The sequence below is a fragment of the Urocitellus parryii genome, chromosome 5, assembly GCF_045843805.1.
Source record: "Urocitellus parryii isolate mUroPar1 chromosome 5, mUroPar1.hap1, whole genome shotgun sequence".
Taxonomy (NCBI): Eukaryota; Metazoa; Chordata; class Mammalia; order Rodentia; family Sciuridae; genus Urocitellus; species Urocitellus parryii.
Window position 1 is genome coordinate 202478392 of NC_135535.1, and position 27239 is coordinate 202505630.

The 27239-nt window shown below is 40.0% G+C and overlaps 2 protein-coding genes across 2 annotated transcripts; one reads left to right on the forward strand and one right to left on the reverse strand.

Annotated features, from left to right (window-relative positions):
• Positions 1-6036: 6036 nt before the first annotated feature.
• On the forward strand, positions 6037-10537 carry LOC144255105 (putative uncharacterized protein ZNRD1-AS1). Its single transcript, XM_077799126.1, has 3 exons — positions 6037-6077; positions 7542-7617; positions 9743-10537. The coding sequence occupies exons 1-3, from the start codon at positions 6037-6039 to the stop codon at positions 10535-10537; spliced, it is 912 nt and encodes a 303-aa protein (XP_077655252.1).
• Positions 10538-12359: 1822 nt separating this feature from the next.
• On the reverse strand, positions 12360-25957 carry Nsmce4a (NSE4A component of SMC5/6 complex). The gene is made up of 11 exons (XM_026384294.2): positions 25586-25957; positions 24751-24828; positions 22617-22747; positions 20407-20558; positions 18244-18343; positions 17443-17533; positions 16095-16189; positions 14411-14459; positions 13607-13701; positions 13435-13521; positions 12360-12528 (listed from the first exon to the last, which is right to left on the reverse strand). The coding sequence occupies exons 1-10, from the start codon at positions 25866-25868 to the stop codon at positions 13447-13449; spliced, it is 1149 nt and encodes a 382-aa protein (XP_026240079.1). The 5' UTR covers positions 25869-25957; the 3' UTR covers positions 12360-12528; positions 13435-13446.
• Positions 25958-27239: the final 1282 nt, after the last annotated feature.

The following is a 27239-nucleotide window of genomic DNA, read 5'->3' on the forward strand; positions in this document are numbered from 1 at the left end:
TAAAGGCCATATGATAGGAGGAAGAAACAGTAATAAAAATTAAAAACTGAAGAGAAAACAACATCAACAAATACTAGGTTTAGACCTACATACAAAATGTATTTCGTTAAAGGTCAGAGACAGTTTCATCTTCTAGACCCAAATGAGGGGAAAAAAGAGGCAAAGGGTCAGTTTCTTCCTTTTCAAGGAGAAAGGGAAGCACTATTACAATGTCTTTTTATTTTATTTTTTTTAAAGAGAGAGAAGAGAATTTTTTAATATTTATTTTTCAGTTTTTGGTGGATACAACATCTTTATTTTATTTTTATGTGGTGCTGAGGATCGAACCCAGCGCCTCGCACAGCCCGGCGAGCGTATTACCACTTGAGCCACATCCCCAGCCCAAAATGTCTTTTTATTTTTGACATGCTAGCAAGTTATCTTTGTTTTTAATTTTCTTATATTAACAATAATAAAATGCTAAAAGCACTATATACAGTCTTGTAACATTTCTTTTATATTACCAGATGTGATATATAGTCTGCAAAGTACAAGAATGCAGCTCAGTACTGTCCTGGTGACGTGAAGGATCTTTGCATCGTGATAGCATCCCCAGTTCATGTTTGCTAAATTAAAGGGGAGAAGTAAAACATTATCCTTTCCTTCCAAAGAAGGTGTTTAAGTAGATGAGACCTAAGTTAAACCAGAGAAATAAGGGTAAAAGACAGAGGTAACCTGAAGGCACAGAAGGGAAGCACTTAGTAAGGGGAGAGTGGCATGAACGGAAGCAGGGAATAGATAGGCACACTCTCAGGCACTAGTAATGGCAGAGTCCTAACAGATGCTTTCCTCTGTGGGCCACTCACTGCAAGAGGTCTAGACTGGACCCCTTTTCTTACTGTCAAAACCTGGTTCTCCAATTTGGAAGATCCTAGCCACATGTGGCTATTGAACACCTAAAATGTAGCCAGTAATAAAAATTAAAAACTGAAGAGGAAACAACATCAACAAATACTAGGTTTAGACCTACATACAGAAAATCTTGGAAGCTAGAAGGAAAAAAAAAAATTGTATAGAGGAGCAAGAATTAAATCGGACTTCAGGAAGCATGAAGAGAGTAGAATGAAATATTTAAAATGTTGAAAGGAAAAAAACAAGAATTCTTTATACAGAGAATTATCTTTCAAAAGTGAAAGAAAAGTAAAGATTTTAACAAAAATGGAGGGAATTTGTTGCCAGTAGACCTGCTCTGCAAGAAATGTTAAATTCTTCAGAAAGAAAGAAAATAATATGTCAAATATTTGAATCTGCATAAAGAAAGGCAGAGTATTATAGAAGGGAAAAAAAGAAGTAAATTTTTTTTATTTTTTTCTTGGTTGTAGATGGATACGCAATATTTTTACATGGTGCTGAGAATCGAACCCAGTGCCTCACACATGCAAGGCACGGACTTTACCACTGAGCTACAGCCTCAGCCCAAAATAATTTGTTTTAAATTTTAATTTTTCTGGTTCAAAATAATTAAAAAGAGATTGTCAGTGTAGATTTAAAAAAAGACCCAACACTACATGTTGTTTACAAGAAACCCAATTTAAACAGATGAAAAAGAAAAGGATGAAAAAATATACCGTGCTGATGCTAATCAAAAGGAACTTGAAAAGACTATTTTAAAAACAGACTTCACAGCCAGACAGATCATGGATAAAGACGGGCATTATATAATAATAAAGAGGTAAATTTTCCAAAAGACATGACAATCCTTAATGTGAATGCATCAACAAAACGGCAAAATACATTATGTATATATGCCAAGAATTGCAGTAAGTCTTCAAGAATCCTCTATCAGTAACTGACAGATCCAGCAGGATGAAAATCAATAAGGATATAGTTGAATCAGACAGTACCATTAATCAAATGGATCTAATTGGTGGCTATAGAATTAATCCAACAATACTAGTAACACATATTCTTCCCAAGTTCACACAGAACATTCACCAAAATTGACCGCATTTTGGACCATATAAAACACCTTAAATTTAACAGTATAAATCATACAAGATCTGCTTCCAGACCACAATGAAATTGCATCAGAAATCAATAACAGCTAGAAAATTCCAAACTACTTGGAGATTAAAATAAAACACTTCTGAATCAAAGAAGTCTCAAGAGAAATTTTGGAATATATTGAACTAACTGAAATGAAACTACAACTTAAATTTTGTGGGATGCAGCAAAAGCAGTACTTAGACGGAAATTTATAGCATTAAGTAAATATATTACAAAAGGAAATATAAAATCAGTAAATTGTAAAATATAACAAATTCAAGACAAGAAGAAAATAATGAAAGAGCAGAAATCAACAATTGAAATACAGGAAATGGAGAGGAAAATCAATGAAACCAAAAGCTGGTTCTTTGAAAAGATCAATACACACACCTATAATCCCCAAAACTAGTGCACCTGAGGAAGAAGGATCCAGAGTTCAAAGCCAGCCCCAGCAGCATAGCGATGCCCTAAGCAACTTAGCAAGACCCAGTCTCAAAATTAAATGGTCTGAGGATGTGGCTCAATGGTGAAGTGCCCCTGGGTTAAATCCCTACTACCAAAAAAGGAAAAAAGAAGCAGGCTGGAGATACAGTGTAATGGTAGAGTGTTTACCTAGCATATGTGGGGTCCCGGGTTCTAACCCCAGTACTAAAAAAAGAAGTAAAAAGAGAGGTAGGGAGAAAAAAGAAGGCAAGTTACCAATATCAGAAGTAAAGAGGAAGGGCTGAGTTCAGTCCCCAGCATCACACACACACACACAAATCATCATCATTCCAACTGGTCCCACAGACATTAAAAGGACAATAATGGAATATTGTGCCCACAACAAAGAACTCAGAGGAAATAAATTAATTCCCTGAAAGATATAATCTGCCAAAATTCATACAAGAATAAACATAATCTGAATAGGTCTATATCAAAGAAATTCATTCAATTAAATAATAAACCTTAGAGAATAAGCACCAGGCCCAAATGGGTTCGCTACTAAATTCTAAATATTTAAGGAAGAAATTATACCTTCTCTATGGGCCTTTCCAGAAATATAAGCAGATGAAACACTAACTCATTCTATGAGGCCAACATTACTCTAATATCCAAACCAAGGACATTGCAAATAAGGAAAATTAGCCGAGTGTGGTGGCGCACATCTGAATTCCAACAGCTAGGGAGGCTGAGACAGGAAAATTACAAGTTCAAAGCCAGCCTCAGCAAAAAAGTAAGGCACTAACCAACTCAGTGAGACCCTGTCTCTAAATAAAATACAAAATAGGGCTGGTAATGTGGCTCAGTGGTCAAGTGCCCCTGAGTTTATACCCAGTACACACTAATATATCTCATGAACTTAGATGCAAACAATTTCAACAAAATACTAGCAAATCAAAATCTGAGAATGTATAAGAAAGATTTACACACCATCACCAGGCAGTATTTCAGGTATGCAAGGCTAACTCAACATTAGAAAAGCAATTAATCTATTGTATCATCAGGGTAAAAAAGAAAAATCAGATGATCATATCAATAGTTACAGAAAAAACATTTGGCAGAATCAACATTCATGTGTGATTAAAATTCTCAACAAACCAGGAACAAAAGGTTACTTCCTCAACTTGATAAAGAACACAGAAAAAATATCTGTAGCTAACATCAAACTTAATAGTGAGAAACTAAGTGTTTTCTCCCTAAGAAATAAGGTAAATATGTCTCTTCATACCGTTCCTGTTCAACATCATATTGGAAGTTCAAAAATAATAAGAAAATGACATGAAAGTTATATAGATTGGGAAGAAAGAAACTATCTTTGTTCACAGATGATAATGACAATGGAGAATCCAAAGTAATAATAATTATCAAAAAAACAATAACCAGGGGCTGGGGATGTGGCTCAAGCAGTAGCTCGCTCGCCTGGCATGCGTGTGGCCCAGGTTCGATCCTCAGCACCACATACAAACAAAGATGTTGTGTCCACTAAAAAATAAATATTAAAAAAAATTCTCTCTTTCTCTTTAAAAAAAAAACAATAACCAATTATGACAAGATTATAGATTACAATATTAATATATGAAAAGTGTTATTACTTTCATATATAACAAATGAACAAGTAGAATTTAAAATTAAAAGCACAATACCAATAAATCTGACAAAACATGTACAAGATTTACCATATGAGAACTATAAACCTCAAATGGAAGAAATCAAAGGAGGTCTAAATTATAATCCATATTCATTGAGGGAACATGAATATTGTTGAGATATTAGTTATTTCCAAGTTATCTATAAGTTTCATGAAATCCTAGTCAAAACCACAGGAATTATTTTATGGATATTTACAAACTGAAGTTTATATGGAAAGCCACAAAGCCCAAATAACCAAGATAATACTGAAGGAAAACAGAATTGGAAAACTGACATTACCTGACTTCAAAATGTACTATAAAAACTGTATTATTATTAAAAATAAATAAATGAGTCAATGGAACAGAATTGAGAGCCCAGAAATAGACTCATACAAAAAACCAAAAGCCAGAAACTTAGTATACTCTGATTATACAGTGAAGTCCATTTCAAGTTCAGTTTACATTAGAAATTGCTAATACTATCCATTCAGGAACCATAATCACCTCCCTCATGAGTCAGGGCTTCTCAAACTAGTTAAACATTTTTCATAGTTTTTTTTATGAAGAATTAAAATTTAGGAATATAATAAAATTCTTGTTAGCAGAATTGTTTTATTATCAAAAACATAAGCCATCTATCACTTGTGTAAAATCAAGGATATAGTATAGTTTCTTATGAAGAGAAACAATTTACAACATAATAGTTAAATTAAAACTACTTTTAAGTCCATGTGTTTTTTAAATGTAAGTTATTATGCTTATTACTTTAAAAGGGAGGCTCACACTCAGAATTACACGTTTTTCTTTGAAAGAGGCTTCATGTGAGGTTATATATAATATTGACTTTTAGCACTTCACACAGTGCCTGGCTCAGGCAGTGACCATAGGAAAAAAGAGAAGAAAAATTATCAATATTGAACTGAAGAACAATTGTCACTTCTACTCTCACAGACATTAAAAGGATAATGAAGAAATATTACAAACACTGCTGAGCTTAGAAAAAAACATCTTAGAGGAAATAGGTACATTCCTTGAAAGATGCAATTTCTATGGTTTGTGTTTCAACCCTGAAATATTTTCTGCTTCCCTATCTTTTATTGACCAATTATGAGCATAAATTGATTAAAAATATATTAAACTATATTAAAGCTCAAAAGCTCCATAGCAGCATTTATCTGAGTGAAACACCAGCTCAAGAAATTATAAGACCATTGGCTTGCTGCTGCATCCTCCAGCACCTCTCAAGTACACGGGCAGGATCTACTCCAAGGGTTTCTTCAGGTTCCATCTTAATGGGAAGAATTATCAATATGCCAAAAAAAAAAATGAGAAAGAAAGATGCCCTTACTGCCTTAAGACGCTCTCTCTGATGGCACTGAAAAGGGTGCCTGTGTCTGCGAAACACAGACCCTTCTAGATTCTGGCTATAGCTCACAGAGTGAAGTCCATTCACTGCCAACAACTGTATCTTCACACACCCCCTCACAGTAGTCTCCAGCCAGGATAGTGATGACACACACAAAAGCTTGTGACTCCTCCTGGTTGCCTTAGAAATCAACTCAAGGCATTCTTGAGGGTCAACAGTAGGCAGCTGAGAGTCTGAAGAGGGCTGGAAACTTTAGAGGCTAGAAATCAGTACTTGCAGAACAGAAAGTGAGAGATTAGAGCACTGGGGAGCAGTTCAGGGGAGCAGGGGCTGAACGAGGGAAGAGCAAAGATGCTGTATGTGAAGCTGGCAGTTGATAGGGAGATGGCCAAAGCCAAAGACTTCAGAGAAAATCATCACAAGGATGTAAGAACAGTGCAAGCGACCAATGGGGCTTTGAAGAGAGGTCACAGTGGGGGACTATCAAAGGAGCAAAGAGCAGTGCAGGCCCCACTCTCCCAGCCTCCGGGGATGACAGACTCGGAGTGGTTTGGTCTAAGTGCAGAAGATCAGTAGGTATCATTTTCCTTCCATTTTGGGTACAGGCAAGAAAATGTTCTTCCTGGAAACAATGTTGCACAAGGACAAATAGTGTAGCACAAGGAGTCATGCAGGACACATCAAAGGACAAACAGTGTAGCACAAGGACATAAGGATGCAGGATATATCACACTTCTGAAATTAATACTGGGCCCATTAAGAAGTCACTAACCCTCTCATGGCCTCCATGAAATAGGGGATGATGATTACCTACTTAATAGGTTGTTTAGTAGATTAAGTAAAATGATCCACCTGAGTTGTAGTACAGTGCCCCGTATATAGTAAACTCAAGAAATGTTACTATGGAAACAACATAAATTCTTAGAAAAGAGAATCTGAAACCAGACATCTGTGTCTCTTTTTAAGAAATTAGCTTTATTAAATAAATACGCTGTTAGTTTCTTCCAGTTCTGTTACAAAATCCTTTTCTTCTATTGCTAAGATAAGCCAAATAAACAACATTTATAATCTAGGTTGCTATATATAGAACTTATTTGTTTACTAAACAGGTTGAGAGATCTCTAGGATGCCTAAATGTGACTGTACTGGTCTTAAAGGGCAAATTTCTCTGCTATATTTTTCTGAAAAAAAAAATTTTTTAAGCAAAAAACCTTGTTATATATTGGGGGTGGGCCACTGGTTATTGAACCCCGGAGTTGCCCTTTTTATTTTTTGAGAAGGGCCTCACTAAGTTGCTGAGGCTTGCCTTGAACTTCTGCCTCAGCCTCCCAAGTTGCTGGGATTATTGGCATGCGCCACTGCACCTGTTTTATCTACTTAAAAGGTAAACTTTGACCATAATCATGAAACATGTTCTAGTAGATAACTTTATTAGAAATTATTTCTGATAACATTAAACATAACTTTATTTAAATTTAAAATGAAAACTTTTCTCATCAAAGCTAAGTTTTTTGTTCTACTCATGATATACAAAAACTGTTTTGTGGTATTTGAAATAGCAACTTGGTCTTCCCTCTCAAGGGTTAAAATAAAGGTGCTTCAGACAGTTGCAATCTCAGACTCAATATGACTCTGTTTATACTTTCATCACAGTGTATTCCTTCCTTGCTTTAGGGAAAGAAGTTAAACATACATCTGCATGCAGTGGTACTCACCTGTAATCCTAGCAACTCAGGAGGCTAAAGCTAGAGGATTCCAAGTTCCAGATCAGCTTCAGCATATTAGCAAGGCCCTGTCTCAAAATTCAAACAAATAATAAAGAGGGCTAGGAATGTAGCTCAGTGGTAAAAGTGCCCCTGGGTTCAGTCCCCACTACTTCAAAGGGAAAAAAAAGAGTCCTACCCTTCAGGACAGAGAAATGCCTTCTATTACATATGGAAAGTAGGTTTCAAATCATTCCCTAATGCTATTCATTCCAGAGCATGTTCCCCATACCTTCCCACAAATCCTGGTATAATTTCTTTTTGATCTTCTAGATTGGCCTGGGCTAAAAATATTCAAGATCCTCGGATTGCAGTGGGTTCCCATTCCCCACTAGAAAAGAGGATTAAGGTGAGGAAACACATTTTCCTTGAACTTTGGATTCAATAATAGGACAACACAAAGTTTAGCCTAGAGGCAAAAGGAAAAGGAAAAAAAGGACTATTTCAAGGCAAAGTGCGTTGCCTGCTTAGTTTGGCATTTGATTCTTTTAGTTCTAGTGGGGCAATGAACAAAATAAATGCCACTCATGCCTTCATGGCACTTAAGTCTAGTGAGGAACATTGACATTAAGCAATCAGTAATCACAGATTGTGACTGTCACAAAAGGACTGGGTCTTCTCTGGTGAGCATACAGAAGGTCTGAGGAGTTGACATATAAACCAAAATCTAAAAACTGTAGATGCAAGTACTCTGGTCAGAATTGCTCATATATATGTTTAGGATGAGATGAAGGAAGTGAAAATACTCACATGGAACAGAATCCAGTGTGGCTGGAGTAGAGTGAACAAGTAGTGAGCTGAGAAAGTTGTCTGGAGAGGAGGGCCTCAGGCACCAGGTCATAGATACCACACTAGAATCTGGGATCTTCTCTGAAAACCAACAGAGCCCTACCCCAGGGTTTTATGCCAGAGTGACAGAATTATGTAACAAAAAGATCACTCTGGCTGCATTAATCAGTCTGGTGGGCAGGAGGACCGAGGAAATAAGTGTAGATTTGGAAAAAAAAAAAAAACTGGGCATATACTCGAGGGTGAAGTCATCAGGGTTGAAATGAAACATTGATGAGAGGGGTATTTTAAAATTAAAGATGATTAAGGTGAAAACTGAGGGAAGAAGCAAGTGGAGATGTCTGTCCAGTACACAGTGACTAGGTAGGTCTGAAGTTGAGAGCCGATGCAGGCCAGTGCCTTGCCTGTGTGGCTTGCCCCTCATTCACCCTTATTCTCACTCCTGACACATGGTATGTCACCTTGTTGAATGAAACATCCCTATCCAAGGAAGCCTAAGTGTGACCATGCTGTATCTCAAGTTACCGTTTCCTCTGCTATATTTAACATACCAGCAAGGCAGACAGAGGAGGAATGGCTATAAGTTGGGAAGACAATCAGGATATTCAGTCACTTGGGAATACTCAGCAAATGGCTAGGATGGTCGAGGATTTCAGGATAACCTTCCTTAGTCACATGTCCTTGGCAGCTTGAAAGGCAGAAGAAAGTGAAAAGTCTCACAGTTAAACACTGCTGAGAGGTCAATTATGATAGGAACAGAAATGAGCCCACTAAATTTTCTATTTGGAGACCAATCGTGACCTCAACAAGAACAGTCTGAGAAGCACTAGGGGATGGAAACTCAGTGGAAATAATCTGAGGAGAAAACATGAAGTCAGCAATTAGAGAGGGATTATAGGTGACTAGTCCACGGTATACTATGGAACGGTGAACAAAAGTGGGGATAAAAACCAGAGAGGGCAGGGTACAGTGGTTCACGCCTATAATCTGAGCGGCTCCGGGGGCTGAGAGAGGAGAATCACTCAAAGCCAGCCTCACTCAGCAAGGGCAAGGTGCTAAGCAATTCAGTGAGACCTTGTCTCTAAATAAAACACAAAAATAGGGCTGGGGATGGGGCTCAGTGGTCCAGTGCCCCTGAGTTCAATCCCTGGTACCAAAAAAAAAAAAAAAAAAAAAAAAACCCAGAGAGGGAAATACAGTAAAGGAAGGCTTCCATTTTTGTTTAAAGATGATATACTGAAGCATATTTTTATCCAGTAAAAAGGAGATTTTAATGATATAGGAAAGGAAATTTGGTAATTGCAAAATTGTAATTCTTAAAGTTCAAAAAGCACAGGTAGAAGAATGGTCTTTTGATAGGCAAAGGGTAATGTTTCCACTGTCGAGGCAGGAAGGCAGTCTAGGGCGGCCATGATTTGGCAGTAGGAAGAGGAGGATGCTCCTGGGTGACTGCTTCCATTCTCTCAAGGAAATCTAAGGCAGAGTCCTCAACGAGGGAATACTGCAGGAGGGGAGGGGAGTATAGGAGGTTTGATGATGAAAACATAAACCACACATGGTTAAGAACCCTAACTGGAGCACCATATTGGTGTGCCAGGCAGGGTAGTAGCCTGCTTGAGATCTGTAGTATGGAACTAGAATAAATGACTTCTGACTTAAAAAGTCTAATTACTCCCTTTGACAAGAGTTTAGGTGGCATCCATTCTTCAGGAGTGAAAAAACTGTTAGCCCAAGAGTTTCAGCAGGAGAATGAAGCACTTGCTAAACTTAAGGTCACATCTTTTGACTTCCGGTTTGCTAAAGCAGAGGAATACTACTACCAACGATATCAAGAAATGATGATGAAAGAAGCACGGGACTACAAAATGGTTCCAAAGTGGGAAATTATGAAAACAGAGGAGGAGGAGAAGAGATCACAAAGTGAAAAGTCAGAAGATGCCAACGCGTGGGATTATCTAGTGTCTGAAAGAGAGCTAAATCACATAGAGAAACACATATACCGAGCTGAACGAGCAAGGGGCCTCAGAGACCAAAAGTATCAACTACTCCCTCAGAAACTTCCAAGTGAAATGCTTTTCCCAAAAATATTAACACTCGAGGATGAAAAGAATGAAGATATCCAGAAAACACACAAAACAAAAACCGGAAAGCACAAGGTAGCATGGGCAAAGAATCAGATGAAGGAACATAAAGATAGAATGATTAGAGGGAGAGAACTCTCAGAGCAAAGAAATGATCAAAGAGAACCTTGGAAGCTCTCCAGTCAGACTTCTCCTCTCCTAAAACCTCAAGTGGAGGAGGAGAGAGTGTTTGAAAGGGTCACAGCTTATCCTATCTTCCAGCCTTACCAGAAATCATGCATAGAAGTGAGTATCCTGAGGGAAAAATCGAAAGAAGATAAAATTCAAAAACCACTCCGAAGGGAGTTCTTGAGTTTGCCACCTTTTCTGAGAAGTCAACTAAAAAAGAATAAAGTTTAAATTATTTTTTTGATTACTGCATTTTTACATATTTTATAGCAATTATTGAAGTAAAATTGTAGAAAGTAGACAAATGAAAAAGCAACTCACCATGCATACTTGAAAATTATGGTTCTACGTGTGTGATTCCATTTATGTGAAATGTCCAGAAAAGGCAAATTTGTAGGCAGAAAGTAAGGTAGTGGTTGGTTAGAGCTAAGGGATAAGAAAGGTTAGATGAGTTAGGGAAAGTGATGGCTGATTGGGTACAGGGTTTCAGAGGACAAAAGAAGGTTCTAAAATAGATTATGGCAATGGTTGCACAACCCATAATTTTAAAACACTGAATTGTTCTCTTTAAGTGGATGAATTGTATGGCATGTGAATTGTATCGCAATAAAGATGCTTAACAAGAAAAGAAAGAAAGAAATGCTGGAGTTTAAAGAACAAGAAGTGAGCCTGGAAATATAGACAAAGGGTCAGATCCTGCAAGGCTTTGAACATAACTTTTTTAAAATCTTAAAGGCAGTGAACAATCACTAAGAAACTGATCAGTAGTCTGGAAGAAATCTTGGTTTTTATAGATAGGAAGCAGTAGATGCCATATGTGTCTGTAGCACAACCTGGGCAAAGTGGAGAGTCCAGGTGGGAATCAGTTACTGATTAAGGTGTGGTAAGACAGGGTTACAAGGAAAAAGAAATCCTAGGCTTCTGCCTGAGGAAATGATGTGGTCCAAGTGCCAGGACGTGGAATAGGAAGATGACTTGGGGCAGGTGGGGTTGTTACTTATATGTTTAGATCAGCCCATGTGCCGTAAGTATATCTGGCTTTGTCAAGAAGTTTATGAATCAAAAGTTTTGAGACTGTTCAGGATATAAACATAAATTCCACCTTTTGGGGAATCAGGGGTTACTAGGCATTGAATCTCACAGGCACTTTACCACAGGATCTCACTAAGTTGTTGAGGTGAGGCTGGTATTAAACTTGTAATCCTCCTGCCTCAGCCTCCTGAATCACTGGGATTACAGGCTCTGAGCACTCAGCTTTAAATGTATAGAAATCAAGACAGCAAAAGAGTAGAAGGGAAACTGGGGAAGGAACAATCATCAAGGATGTAGTTTCACATGTCAAATGCACAGTATTTATCCACTGGGATTGATTCGGAAAGAAATCAGTAAAAGTGACACAACAGAAGATTGGTGGAAAAGGAGGTACCAGTTTGTCATGGTTTGAGAAAGGACAGAAAAGGAGACCTCAAGTGATTCGTTAAGAGGTAGGATGGTAGCTTGGAGGGCCACAGTAACTTTTTGTTAAGATGAGAGTATTTGAAGGAAAACAAGGTACAGGAAGAAGGGATAACTGATAGAACAGTGTCCCCTGGGAGGCAGGAAGAGCTAGAACCCAGAGCCTTACAAAGAGACACTTCTACCCCTAACACTGGAGGGAAAGACCAAGAAAGGATGAAAGTAGAAAGTTGGGAAATGGGAGAAAGAATCCCAGAAAACACCACGGGCACACTTGAAAGCCTAGCAGAGTCCAGATGCGTGGAGCAGGACTGATCTAGCATTGCTGTTGCTGGGAACAGTGGTCCAGCCTGGCTTTCCAGAGGACTTAACGGTCCCTGGTGTGTAAACCCTGGGCTCAGTCATATGAAATTGCTGGCATTTGACCATTTTTAACCTGAAATAACAACCTCTCCATATGGAGCAACCTATTTATTGACTTGACCAGCTAACTAATGATCCACAGGCATAACGACCTAGGATTTTCAATGGGAGGGAACTGGAAAAGGAGAGACTCTGCCATGAAGAGAGAATAAGAATAAAACAAAGATCACAATAGTTTGTGAATATGGCAGTGAATTTCCTTTATTCAAAGACAATCATGACAAATTAATTAACTATCAAAAGCTACATTTTACTAAAAACAATCTATCTTTAAAAATGTTTAATCATACAATATATACAATACATGCTGCTTTCCATTTCAGATTTCACTATCCATTTGAGTCCTAAAAGGGAGGAAAAACAGCTGGTAAACAGTTTATAAATGATAAACCGAAAGTTTATGAACTATACATAAGTGAAATATAACAACTAGCCCCTCTTAGAAAATAGGTCCCAGGTTAATATCTCTTCACCTCTTTCCTTCAAAAATACTTGACAGCAAATATTAGAATGAAAGAAGCTCAATTAATTGAAGTACATATTAAGAGGTTACATTAAGTACTAAACAATCTCATTTTAATTCTCAAAAGCATAGAAAATTGAAGCTAGGGAAAAAAAACACTAATTATCTAATTCAAAAACTCCTCAATTTTCTAGAGACATACAGATGAGGAAAATACAGTTGAGATGAAGTGACTTGCCTACAGGTTTAAAGTAGGGCAGAGCCAGCAGATTCTAGTTCTGCTTCCTACCCACAGCTGTTTATAGTATAGAATCCCAGATCACTCCTAAGATTTCTATCTCGAAATCTTCCCCCTCATAAAATGAAGGATTACTTCATAGCATAATTCAGGTTTCAGAAACGCCCAATTACTAACAACATTCTACAGTAACTCTGTCCTAATCCTCCTTTTCTTCCTTGTACCTAATGGGACAGTGAACAACACTAAGGGGCAGGGGGATTAAGAATTTTCTAACATCAGTTTGTTAGGGGGGAAAAAAAGCCAAAGCAAGAACAAACTCTCCTGTGCTGCTGCTTGTAGCTGCAAACCAATACCAAGGTAAGCAGCCCAGAGAAGGGGACTTCCACCCCACATTCTGCCTCTACCTTTCTCACCAGTTACTCAGTTCCAGGATGAGGCACTAGAGGGAGGCAAAACCCAAATTTCACTGGCATGGGGAGAAAGTAGGGCTTGGATTGCCAAATAAACTATGGGAAAACCACACAGCTGTCACGTGGAACCTGTTACCTTCAGCTGGCATCAAGCACTCAGCCTCTGCCTGCTCTGACCCGAAGCAATCACAGGCTCGGCAATCTCGAAGGTTTTCACAATCTCCTGGCAGGGAAGAAAGAAGTTTTGGGCAGTGGGTTCACAGGAAGTGAGTCAGAGTCAGAAACAGGCACAACATGCAGAGCTTTACCTCCCAGTCTCGATAACTCAAAGCTATAATTCCTTGATTCCTAATTTGGGTGTTTTGGTCAATTCCCTCACTTTCTTCATTAATATTAACAGGTTCTGTTTGAAAGACAAAAGTTTTCAAAAGTTATCAAATCAGAATAGGAAATCTGAAGAGCAACTGATGAATAACAGAAACGAAACCTTTAGTAAAAAATACTTAGTCCATATTATTAGGATTCCATACATTATTAAATTGCCATAGTAGTGTTAACAGTAGCAAGTAATCCCATTTGCCTCCATTTAAAAAACTTATTTCAAACATTAGAAAACTTACACATATCTATGTACCAACCAAATACTAAGCCCTTGTGAATCCAAAATGAAATTAAGAACGTTTAAAGTAACAAGTTCAATGAAAGGACTCGACTCTCTAATAGAGAACACAGAAGGACATGAGTAATAGAAAATGTGAAGTAAGAATGAAAGAGCCACAGAAACTTAGGGGGAGGAGAAGCTGGCACTCGCAGAAAAGTGGTAAGAAGAAGGAAACTACAAAAATGACAATTACAAACTTCCTGAATTAAATTTAAGGGAAACTTTATTCATTTTGTTAATCTTTAGCAGATGTTCAACCAATGACAGGTGAATCTATCAAAGTTTTACATCCATGGCCATGTTTTCCAGTTATAGCTGGACAGTGTACAACATGGCAAAAATTTGTTATGTACAATGAAAACTCATTTACACTTTATAAAATACATTTCATCAACTCTAATAGCAAATATATTTTCTCTAAAACTAACTTTTCCAAACATAAAATCTTTACCTATTATTGGCAGTCGGTCCTGGTCAAGTCTTATTCTTGCAAAACCATCCTAAAACAAAAATACGATTTTAGGAGAAGACCAAAATTTATATTAAAACCTGTAACAATTGGATGAAAACAAATTATTCAATTAGAAAAAAATCTATGTCTCAGATAATCAAAATACATACCAAAATAATGAGATGATATGGACAGACTTCTCAAACATCTTTCTTTACAATAGGGTATCACTCAGGTTTCTTATCAGCTCTTTTACCAGACATAGTCTCCATCCTGAGAATCTCTTAAGGAAAACTCTGTCTTATCTCCTTAACCAATTTATGCATATTTTATTATAGATATTTCAATTTTTGTTATGCACGATTCTGTCATTGAGACTACTAGCAAAATATGCCTTTGTTATTTCTGAAAAAAATAAATACAAGCTTTTGTCTAAGGTTAAAATCAAATTCATCTTACATGTGTAGCAGTGTAACCTAAAACTATAAGTCAGTCTGAAGCAAACAGTACATTCAGGAGTTTTTTAAGACCTATTTGAATAATTTCAGGGTTAAAACTGGGGCTGGAGTTGAATCTCCCAGTAGAGAGCTTGCCTCATACCTGTGAGGCACTCACTACATTCAATTCCTAGCACCACATATAAATAAGCAAATAAAATAAAGGTCCATCAACAACTAAAAAATATTTTAAAAATAAATAAATAAAAGAATTATAAGACTACTGTACAGCTAGATCTCCCACACATCCTTTACCCATAATCATCAATTGTTAACATTTACTTAATCACTAATTTGTCATATTTACTTTATCACCATCTCTATTATATATTAGTATTATGTATGAATGATTTGAGAATGATAGCCAGCCCTATTCCCCAAATTCTTTAGTATTTCTTGAGAATATGGTCATTCTCTTATAAAACACATCAATTAAACTCAGGAAATTTACCTTACCTTTATCCAATCTATAGTTCCATATCCAAACTTTGACAATTCTTTCTCTAAACACAGGCTGAGTATTCCTTATCCAAAATGCATAGAACCGGAAGTGTTTCAGAATTCAGATATTTCCAGATTTGGAATATTTGTATATTATAATTAAATATCTTGGGAACAGGACTCAAGCCTAAACATGAAATTCATTTATGTTTCATATATATCTTACACACAAATCCTGAGATAATTTTATATGATTCCTTCAATGTACCTACAACCCATCACATGAGGTCAGTGCTGGAATTTTCCACTTGTGCCATTTTGTCAGCACTCAAAATTTTTCTTATTTTAGAGCATTTTGAATTTTCAAATTAAGGATTTTCAACCTGTAATTTCTAAAATGTAAAAGTAAGTACATAAATTTTTAACTAGCTTCTTCTATCTAACATACCAAATAATGTTTTGCTACAACAGGTCTAATCTATACATACTTTGCAACTCTATAGCTTCTATTATGTCTCCTTCCCTCCTCCCTCCAATTCTGGGAATTAAGCCCAGAGGTGCCCAACCACTAGGGGACATCCCTGGACTTTTTCATTTCCTCTTTTCAGACCGTCTTGCTAAGTTGACAATGCTGGCCTCAAACTTGTGATCCTCCTGCCTCAGCTTCCCAAGTGTGCACCATTGTGCTCGGCTTACCTATCCTTTTAAAAGCATATAAAAGCAATTAGATAAATCTTAAATCTTACCCGTATGATGAAGGAAACATGAAAGATGTTTTCCACTGTACGGGGGAAAGAATGTGGATCAACCACAAAGTCAAAAAATGACATTGGAGTATCAGCTATAAGAGAAAAAAAAAATTCCTCAGAATAGAAAAAATGACTTTTACTTACCAATAAGACCCACACTTTCTATTTTTAGCCAGAGACAAAGGAAAGAGCACTACACTTGCTGTGGGAGTACAAGTAAACAACTCTTCAAGAGGTCAGTTGGGCTTATGTATTAAAAACAAGTATGACCACTGACCTGGCAACCCTCCCCTAAAAAGCCATCCTACAGAAATAGCAGCACAAGTGCACAGTTACATACACAACTTTTCACTTCAGCAGTTAATGTAATAGTAAAATGTAATAAACAACTTATGCATTAATAGAGCTCTACTGAATAGTTATGACAAAGCCACAAGGTGGGAATCACTGAAAAGAATAAGGGAGATCTGTGTGTACTGACAGGAAAGAATATCCACACCAAAAAGTCAAGATTGCAGAAGGATGCATATATTGGGATCAGCTTTGAAAAAACAAAAAACTACATGCATTTTTATGACTAACATAAACAGAAAATAACAGGAAAATAAGCATATCATATTTTACAAATGGCTACCTCTGAGAAATGAGAAGAGGCAATAGAGGTGCTTGGTTTTTTCACTTTTCCCACTTTTATGGCACATTTGTAATACCCTTACCTTTCACTTTTTGTTTTTGTTTTTTATGTTATTGCAGCATTGAACCCAGAGCCATATCCCCTGTCCTTTTTATTTTGTTTGAGACAGGATCTCATTAAGTCACCAAGGTTAGCCTTGATCTTGGGATCCTCTTGCCTCAGCCTCCTGAGCTACTGGGATTACAGGCACGCACCACCACCCCCAGCTAAAATACCCACCCGGCCTTTTGTTTTTTGGTAGCGGGGATTGAGCCCAGGGACACTCAACCACAGAGCCATTTCCCCAGCCCTTTTTTAATATCTTATTTAGAGACAGGGTCTCACTGAGTTGCTTAGGGCCTTGCTAAATTGCTGAGACTGGCTTTGAACTTGCAATCCTCCTGCCTAAGCCTCTAAGTCACTGGGATTACAGGTGTGTGGCCACTGCACCCATCAAATATCTCATCTTTTAAAGATAAAAATAAAGTTACTTCAACAACATTCTCACAGAGGGTTTTCTAAAGGAAGAAACACATACAACAAGAAAAAGTCAAAATGATTCAAAAGATTATATACAACTGAAAACGCCTTTTAAATAAAAATAGCCTTGTTGAAAGTGACACGTGTTGATAAATACTAATTGTTCCATTTTTCATTTGGTGTCATACTTACGGTCTTCTCGAAAATATGTTTGCAACAATCCCAAGATTCTTTCCACTTCTTTTTCTGTTGCTTCTTGATGAGATTCTTCCATTCTTTTCAACTGGAAAGAGACAAAAGGCATTATCAAATTCAGTGACCTCCTCACCAGCTAACAATCTTCTCTTCTCCTATACACCTAAACTCTTTAAAATTTTTTTTTGAGGATTGCCAGTTTTTATTCCTGCCTTAAATTTTTTAGTTACAATATTTTTCTAGTTTTAGCAATATTTTTCTATTAATATATTAGTAGAAAAGTAACATGACCAAATCTGCAATTTTCAGGTTGAACACAAAACAGTAAAATACAAACAGAATAGTTTTGAACAGTAGTTTTCAACTGGAAGCAATTTTTCCCAAAAAATGTTTTTGGATTTCACAATGGTGCTGGAGGTGCTACTGGCAGCTACTAGATAAAGAAAGGCCAGGGATGCTGCTAAACATCCTACAATGTCCAGGACGTTGGCATTTCTTTCCCCACAACAAAGAATTATCCAGCACTGAGGTAAAGAAACCCTGGTACAGAAGAACTGATCAAAACTGGCCAATCTCTTAAAATGTCGAACAACTCAAATAAAATGATTAAACGGTAAAAGCTGACTCCGATCCCTAATACTTAGAAAACATGACCTATTGTAGGTACATTATATTAATGACTAGTTAAAGCTGACTCCGATCCCTAATACTTAGAAAACATGACCTATTGTAGGTACATTATATTAATGACTAGTTTAACTTAAGGTGGTTATAAAAGCAACATTTGAAAAAACAAACCTGAGCAGGCATTGCTCTCTGCTCTTCTATCATATGATGTTTTCTTGGACGATCGATTCGTGGCTTTGGCACAGGGAGCTCTCCTTGTATTGAACCCAACCTAATGAAAAATATGCTTTCATGTCTTTTTCTGTTTGTTTTTTAAACAAACTAATTTCCTAACTAAAAGTAGTCAGCGTGGTATAATCAAATTCAGACCAGGCATCAGTGATAAATGAGCTGATGTGAGACCAAGACTCTCAATAAGGGGCTGGGGATGTGGCTCAAGCGGTAGTGCGCTCGCCTGGCATGCGTGCGGCTTGGGTTCGATCCTCAGCACCACATACAAAGATATTGTGTCCGCTGAAAACTAAAAAATAAATATTAAAAATATTCTCTCTCTCTCCCCCTCTCTCTCTCTCAAAAAAAAAAAAAAAAAGACTCTCAATAAGGTTGTGACATCCTTTGCACTCCCTTTGTATTTCTAAAAGGGCTCCTAGGATTGCTCAACCACACATCTCAAGCACATGCACGGTGCTCTGAACCATAGGCCAGTGAGTGGCTATGAAGTCTTCCCAGCAAGCCTGCTGTCTGTCTGTTCAGAGCCAACTTCTGAGATCAGGGAAAGATGAACAAGTGGACAAGGAGAACAAAACCCCTCCAATGGGGTCACAAGTCTGACCTAGCACTGCCAGGGCAGAGGTTCAGAGCCTGTGACTATAGAGTACACCGTAAAGAAAAATGGTCACGGAAAGGCCACGGGATTCTTTTCCTTTTGAGAGAGACCTTGAGGTACAGTAATAGATGTATCAGATAGAGATCCAGGCCCCAAGTAGTCAGACCCCCGAGATCACTCTTGCAGAGATGAAAGTGTATGTTATACATGAACAGACATTTATTTCCTCACAAGGGTCCATTTCAACATAATGTGGTAGAGCCTACAGTGCTGCTTAGTAAGTTCCTCAAGTGCTGTAAGAAAGTATGGGCAGAGATTTCTACCCAAACACAGGAGTGATCTGGCTGGGAAATCTGATCCTATACTGGTAACCCCTCTGAAGAAGTTCCCACAGAAAGCTTCCAGGTTGGGGCCTGTGGGATAAGTAAACCTTGCTAGGTGGAAAAGGTAGGGGAAAGGACATCAGAGGCCAAGGGAACAGCAAGTACAAGGGCACAGCAAGTACAAGGACACAGAGTTGTAAGCACTTCTTTGTGGCTAGAAGCTGTGCTAGTTGATGAGATTAAGTTTAAGGCTTCATTTTTAGTTGCTAGAATTTATGACAACTTGGCACTCAACAGCAAAATAATCAAAGATTCAGAATTTATCCTATAATATACACAACAGCTATGGGCACCAGAGTTACCTAACACTTGTTACAAACAAATGCCTGGCCTTGGACCATGACCAACTACAGTCCATATCTCCAAAGCCTTCTAACTGAGACACTACCAATCTCAGCAGATTTCAAGGCAAATGTCTAGGAACTAACTTTAGGAAGGACTGAGACGACTCAGAAGTTTACTCTAGAGAAAGTACCTACAGGGAACAGGCCCACTGGGCTTAAGGGCTGTTTAAAAAAAAAAAAAAAAAATCCACCATGGGTTGTTCTTGGTTTCTCCACAGGTCAGAGCTACAGGTGGAAGGCAGGCCACTTTCATTTGATTTTTTTTTTTTAATTTTCTTAAGGTTGTAACTAAAACTGGGCAGTTTATATGAGAATGACTCAAGTAGTAGCCAAATATAGGTCAGCAATCACCCAACAGGATACTCTTAATAGTGGTCCTTGACACATACTGCTAGAATCTCAAGATACCCTGGGTAAACCCAGAGAGCATCAGTGAGAGAATCACTCATCCTCCTACATGATAAGGATTTGAGAGAGAATAAAATGAAACCAAATATGCTACAGACCCTAAGTCCCCTGAGCTAGAAAGCAAACACACCAGGAGAAAGCCTTAGCGAGGAGACTGTGTCCTGTGGCCTTTCCTGGTAAAGTAGGATGAGAGATCCTTAAGGTTCCTTCTCTACTAAGAGTCTATGGACTTTGAAGTCAAAGTTCAGAAAGTCTCCAAACAATGGCATTGTGACTGTCACCTCTACAATACCAAATAATCTTTGTGCCTACAATAAAAAACAATTTAAGGTTTACAAATGGCTGGTCTGTTGGATTTTTAAAATAATCTTACAGAAAGTGGAATGTATGGGTTTTATTAAAGGTGTTTTCTGCTGTTTTGCCTGATATTTTCCAGGAGTCATAGACTATGAATTCAAAATCAGAACTATCTTCATCACGGATGAGTTCTTCAGCTTCTAGCGGATTTACACCCATATGTGTCAGCTACAAAAACGAAGGAAAACAAAAAGCCCCAGTTAAGCCACAAGCAGTCATTCACCACAGTAATCTGCACAACCCTAAGAAGCAGAGGCAAGCCTGTCTCCAGCATCTCAACATGCTGACGCAATTTCTTATGGTAAAAACAGTGTTATATATAAAACCTACTCAAAGGTACCATTTTTTTGGCAGAAAATATCCCTCAATGTACTCAGAACTTCTGGGTGAGAAATGCCATGATTTAAACCAGTAGTTCTCCACCAGGATGATTCTGCCTCCAGGGCACTTTGGGCAATAGTGAAGTATTTTTGGTTATCATAACCCATGTGCTACTGCATCTACTGGGTAGAAGACAGGAGGCTGCCCAGCGTCCTACAATACACAGTACAGCCCCCAAAACAAAGGCTCACCCAGCCCCAAACGCCAAGCTGAGAGAGCCTGCTGCAGCCCATGGCAGGCTAGGGTTCAAGAATGCTAAAAGAACTGGGCCCCCTGGGGAGTCTTGTACCACAACTAGTTGTCAGCAAGCTGTACTAGCATAAATATCTCAAATCACATCCCAAATCAAAAACTCCACAACACAAAGGGAGGTTCCTGGCTTTCAGATTTTAATATTTTGCCAGTTTCTTAGAGCTCATTATCCAGCTAGAACCTCAGTAAACACAGAGAGCAGCAGTGAGAGAACTGCTCATGGTCCTGGGAAGAGTTGGCAGAAGTCAATTCTGTCATCTCAAAGTTTCTTATAGGAAATGTATTAACTTTTATGAGAGAACACTTTTATTGCATTATGCTGTAAAATGTCTAGGCATTATTAAATTAGAATTATCTTATGTAAACAAGAATCACAAAGCCCTTGAGGAGCTTCATCTTATTAAAGGCAACCAAACTTTAAAGCAAAGAAAGACCACGAGAGCCTTTCACAGAGGCCTGGTCAGTGCGCCTCCATTCTCCTGCAGCCCAGTCCAACCCTACCCATGTGGGAGGGTGTTTCAATTGTCGTCTGGTCAGATCTACTAGTTTTTTTCCACACAGTGTCTGTGTTTGATCTTGTACTTGGGAAGGCTTTCCCCAACCAGAGTCTAGACAAATATTAATTTAAGGTTTTATATTTACTGCCTTAAAATTTCTGGATTAATTATAACATGACATTTAAGGTACAAAATTTAATCTGAATTCCTAAAAAATAATTTTAAAAATATCCAATATATGGTCACATTATTCAGCTATACATTAGCGTGCCTTCTCCTAGAGGCATTATATTTTACACACACACAAAAAAGGGTTTTTTTAAGGAAAAAAGAACATTTTAAGGTTTTGAAAACTACAAACTGGAAATAACTGACTTGCCTCAAACCTTTACAAAATTGTCACTGCATTTAGTTGGATCTCACAATACTAAATCATTTTAATAATAACATAATCACCCAGTCAGAAATTTTATATTCATACTAATGTGCATCTATACAGAGGCTCTGACTCAGAGTACAATAAAACAAAACAAAGAGCAAGATACAAGGTTAATCTCAGTGTACTTTTTTTCAGTAAATCCATGAAAAAAGTCTTAAAATTTCAGGTAATAAGTATTTAAATTTGTTAAGAGGCAAAGAAAAATGGGTAAAGTAAAACAAAAAAAAAATGTAGTCATATTTGTATGATTCTAAAGTATTCTCAAAGACAGACCAAAATATGCCTCTTCACCAGACCAAACATCTCCAGCTGAGCTCTGGCCCCTACAGTGAGAACCCAGCCCAGGACAAGGGCCCCCAGTTCTAGAGAATGATCTAGACAATGATGAAGTGACTGAGGAAATGGCTATAAATGGATAACTTCGCACCCAGAGCCTCAGAACACTGAGATATTTTCAAACTGTTCTAAGCTCCTACTCCAGATTTCACCACATAGCTCTGCTTTCATCTGTTTAATTTGGCAAGATCTTTTTAGAGGATTCTGAGACCAGAAAAAAAAAAAAAGGAAAATGAAGTGAAAACCAATTTTAGATTCATATAAGCCAAACAGGTAATTATATGACAAAAACACATTAAAATTTGATAGCTTTGAACTTACTAGAGTTTCAACATATCTTAACATATCAAACGAGTTCAGATCAGAGCGCAGCTGCTTTGCTTTCTCTTTGCCCAAATCTGAAGCCAGAACAAGAAACTGGGCATCTAGGACTGCTTCTCTTGCTCGGGACACTATTGAGAAAAGAAGGAAAATATACACATTACTGACAGATATCCCCCAAATTTTCAACTACTTACTAAAATATCCCACCGAGGTTAAAAAAATTTTTTTTTTTAAACTCAAAAAGCTGAAAGTGATTCTATCTTCTAAAACTGGTTCCCCTGCCCACCTCACCAAAATCTCAATCCAAACTGACCAGTCTTCTAAAAGTCTGCTTTCCATCTAGTTCATGCTCCAGGTAACTGAACCACAATCTCTTAACAACCCCAGTTTAACAAAAATCTCTGTCATGTCTAACACTCACTTTTTCCTTTGACTAATCACTATTCTCACCTGCACCTGTGCTGATATAAGTCAAGTCGAATGTCCACTACGTGTGGGGGAGACATGAAGTTTGGGGAGATGAGGGTTCAAATGGAGGAAACAGCCAGGCTGGGGGGGCTGGGCTTAACACACCCTGTGGGTGACAGGGAGCATGAAAAAGCAGTTTGGGAACGCCTGCAAAGGAGCTGAGAAGAGACAATTTCAGCCAAGTTCAAATACAGAAATGCTGGTGCCCAGCTTGCTCCTCAAGGCCACTTCATTTGAAGCACTGCTTTCCTGAACAATCCTCACAAAAACAGCAAAGACGTGGCTAGAGAACCTGTTGACTGCAGTTTTTGTTCTTATCCATCATTTTTATTCTCAGAGGAAAGGTTTTTAATCATTCCGGGAGTCACTGCAGAAGTGACAGTGAGGAGGAGCAAAGCAGAGGCAGATGCTGTTCCTGGGTAGATCATTCCTGGGCTCTATCTGCCTCACCCACCAGCCCCCTGCACACTGCAAGAAAAACGCAAATATCATGTCACGGACGCCTGCTCAGTCTCTAAAGACTTAAAACAGAGGCATTACATCCATGAATGTATAGAAAATAAAATTCTATTTCTAGGGCGACTTCCAGGGTCCAGTTGAGAGAATAATTTTGCCTTAAATTTCTGCTTTAAATATTGGAAATAACTCAGGGAGGAAAGGACATGTGGATAGCTGCACAGCAAATATCAAGGGATAGCAGTGAGGAGACTGGGCCAGGGTGGGGAGGGAGATGAGCTAGAGGTGGAGGAGGGATTCAGCCAGTTGAAAGAGGAGAACCTGGTTCCTGAAGGGTCTGATGAGATTTAGCAAATGTGGCAGACAAAGAAGGGGAGTCAGTGGTACCACAGTCAGAGCAAAAGACACAACTGGAGAACATGTCAACAGGAAGTGTTAAAGGTGACAACATTGAAGCCACTAGCCATGCAAGGAAATGACTAGAAGTAAGTATTCCAGTCCATGAAGAAAATGACGAATTGGGATGTCAGGGCCAGTTCTGTTGACTCTTACCCTGATTTTTGTCTACCTTCTCCCTTTGTATCCCCACAGAACTGTAGGAGGGGTCTGGGGGATAGTGTCTGAAGAGTGTCCTGGAACTCTGTCACCCCCATCTGTCCTGTCGTTGAACACAGACCACTGCTACCACAACCACTTTTGTTACTTTTAATTCTATCTTAAGATTATTTTTTTAAAGCTCTCAGTCCAGTTCAGTGCTCTAAATTCCCCTCTCCTCCTTGGAGGTCAACAGGTGCACTAGCAAACATGGTCACCTCCACTGGGTTATAGAAGGACCAATAGCTGGGCAAAAAGAGACTAGGAAGGGAACAGGAAAAGAAATAGGACATCAGGGGCTAGCTCCTTTCTTTAATTCACCCATTGAACAAATGTGATTCACATGTAAAGCTCTCAAATTGTGAACAGGCAACAGAACCATGGGGAGGAGGTTGTTAAAACAGACTGTGGGATCCAGCCCCAGAATGTCACCCGGATCCCTTAGTATATGCTTAGCAAGTGCACGATGGAAATAGTGTTGTTGCTATACCGAAAAAGGTTCCAAACCTTGCAATGCACCATCACAAATGTGGGAACTGCATAATGTGAATAATGTGGTTCTTATATAAAACTAATTAACTGATCATAAAACTTATAAGAACATATTAATTACCTCCATTAAACAGAGTGTTGGCCTCTTCAAGGACCTCTGTTAATTTGTCGCTGGCGTTCAGAATATCCTCCCGGTTTTCTATTTAAGAAAGCACAAACTTTGGTCAATGTGCTCTTGGTAAACTCGAAGTAGTAGACAAAGTTATGTAGGTCACCTGAGGTGGCAAGGCCAAACCCCGCCCCTGCTCCCTGGATAATTACTTCAAAAGCCTTAACCTTTTTAACCAACATGGCAGGGAAGGAGAAGGGCGACCTGACGCTTTAAGCAGCAAGAACTTGAAAAGGAAACCCTGGCTCCCTCTAACCTTAACCCCCGAGGGCTCGGCTCCTGCGCAGCCTCCGAGGAGGGCTCCGATACAGAGCGGTTCTCAAACTTTGTTAGCAACAGGGTCACCTGGCCGGCCACGCAGCAGACGCGCGTGCCCACCCAGAGTCTCAAATTCGGTGGATCGGGGTCGGGTGGGACAACATGCATTTCTGACAGTCCTCGGGGGGCGTCGCTGCGAGCCGGGCAGCCCTCGCCGAGACCGGCTGGGCGCAGCGCAGCGGCTTCCGAGTCCTCTCCACACTGGCCGGCTGAGCTCGGGCGAGTGGCCGACCGCGCCCGGCCTCCGGCTTTTCCAGCCTGCCCATGGGGGACCCGCTGGCCCCAGCTAGCTCGGGCGGCTGCAGCGACAGCGCGGGCGTGGGAGCACTTTGTAAACAGGAAGGCGCGGCCGCGCGAGGCTGCGCCTCCAGGCCTGCGCCGGCACCTGCCCGCGGCCCCTCCCCGCCCGCCCGCCCGGCGCAGGCTGGACCGCGGCCCCGGCCCGCGCCGCCCCGAGGCGCCGCCTTACGTTGGACGGAGTTGATGAGCGCCCGGTACTGATGGCGGATCTGGCGGCACAGGCCGTGGTCGGTCTCCGCCTCCAAGCTAGCGGGGTCCACCATCTCGTCCCCGGAATCCGACGGCTCTGCCTCCTCCAAGCTCGGGCGCTCCGGGGCCTCCCTGCGCTCCGGCGCGGCGCCGCGGCGGGACAACGGGGACCGCGAGCGGGAGCGAGAACGGGTGCGGTCCCGGTGCGGGTCGCGGCCCCGACCCCGGCCCTCGGACCGGCGGCCGCTGCTGTCTCCAGACATCGCGCCAATTCTCCGTGCAACTTCCGAACGGCGGAAGTTCGCGCCAGAAACTGAAACCCCAGCTCGGCGCGAGCGCCAGCTCCCGGCGGAACGCGGCTGCCAGGCCCGCGCGCGAGCGCACAGCGACGCCTGTGGCGGGAGGCCGGGTCTCCAGGCCGGGAGGCCGCGGGCGCCGGGTCAGCCCCTGCCGGGACCTCCGGGGGGCCTGGGCGGCGCCGACTGCACCTGGGGGCCCTGGCCGAGGCCTTGTGTTCCCTTGACATGGGTGTAACGCGATCGCACTTACTCCACCCTGCAAGGTCGTCAGAATCTTGGCTTTGTGGTCCCCTATGCCCATCCCGCTAGACCTGCCATCTTCCCAGGGTCCCTTGAGCTCTCCAGGACGCAGCTACAGCCTGGCAACAGCGTGGGCGCGCAGCTCATGTTGGTTGAGCAAATCCCCGCGGTGGACCAGGACAGGACGAGCGCGGGGACGCGAGAAGAGGTCTGCTGCTGGCGCATCATCGTGACCAGAGCCTTGGGAGGCGGGGCGGGCGGTGAAGTGGGGTTTCTGTGCAGCCTACAGTACCACACTGAGGACCCAAGAACGACCAAATTAACTGCGCCCCTGGATTTCTCATAGTAAACTGTTTACCATCCCTCCTAACATCTGCAACATGACAGTATATTCATAAATGACTCTCAGACTAGAAGATTCCAAAAATACGTCTTAAAGGTTGAAGAAGATGGAATTACTTTCAGTACAGTTTCGAAGATAAATGTAAACATCATTCCATGGATTTGGATTGTATTGCAAATGTTTCCTTCAAGTTCCCTTTGGTGCTTAAGAACACACAATTTTTTGAAGGAACAATAGTATAAGCTGGGTCACTACACAAACCTACAAGAATGCATTCTGTGCATCACATGTGTTAAACTTGAGGTGGCACTACTTCTTGCTTCCCAACTGATATGTTGATATATTGCCCAACCCCTGCCTCTTCAGTGAACACTGCGTGGTTGCTCCCAGTAGGTGATGGTCTTCTCATTTTCCTTTCCCAGTGACTGGTCTAGGGATGGACATGTGATTGGGTCTTTGTTGGTGAGATATGAGAAGGTTCCTCATGGGGATGAAATGCAAACCTTCACTCCTTTGAGATGCAATTGTCCTACCACCATGTATTGAAAAGACTATTCTTTCTTTATTGAATTGTCTTGGCACCCTTGCTCAAAATCAATTGGTCATGGATCAATTTATAGAGTTTGAATTCTATTCCAAGAACATGCTGCCTGGCATGTTGGCAGCCATCTGCTACTCAGGAGGTGACAAGCCTGAGGAAAGACCAGAATTCTGAGAATAGTGGAGAGGAAGGACTGACTTGGCTGAAATGC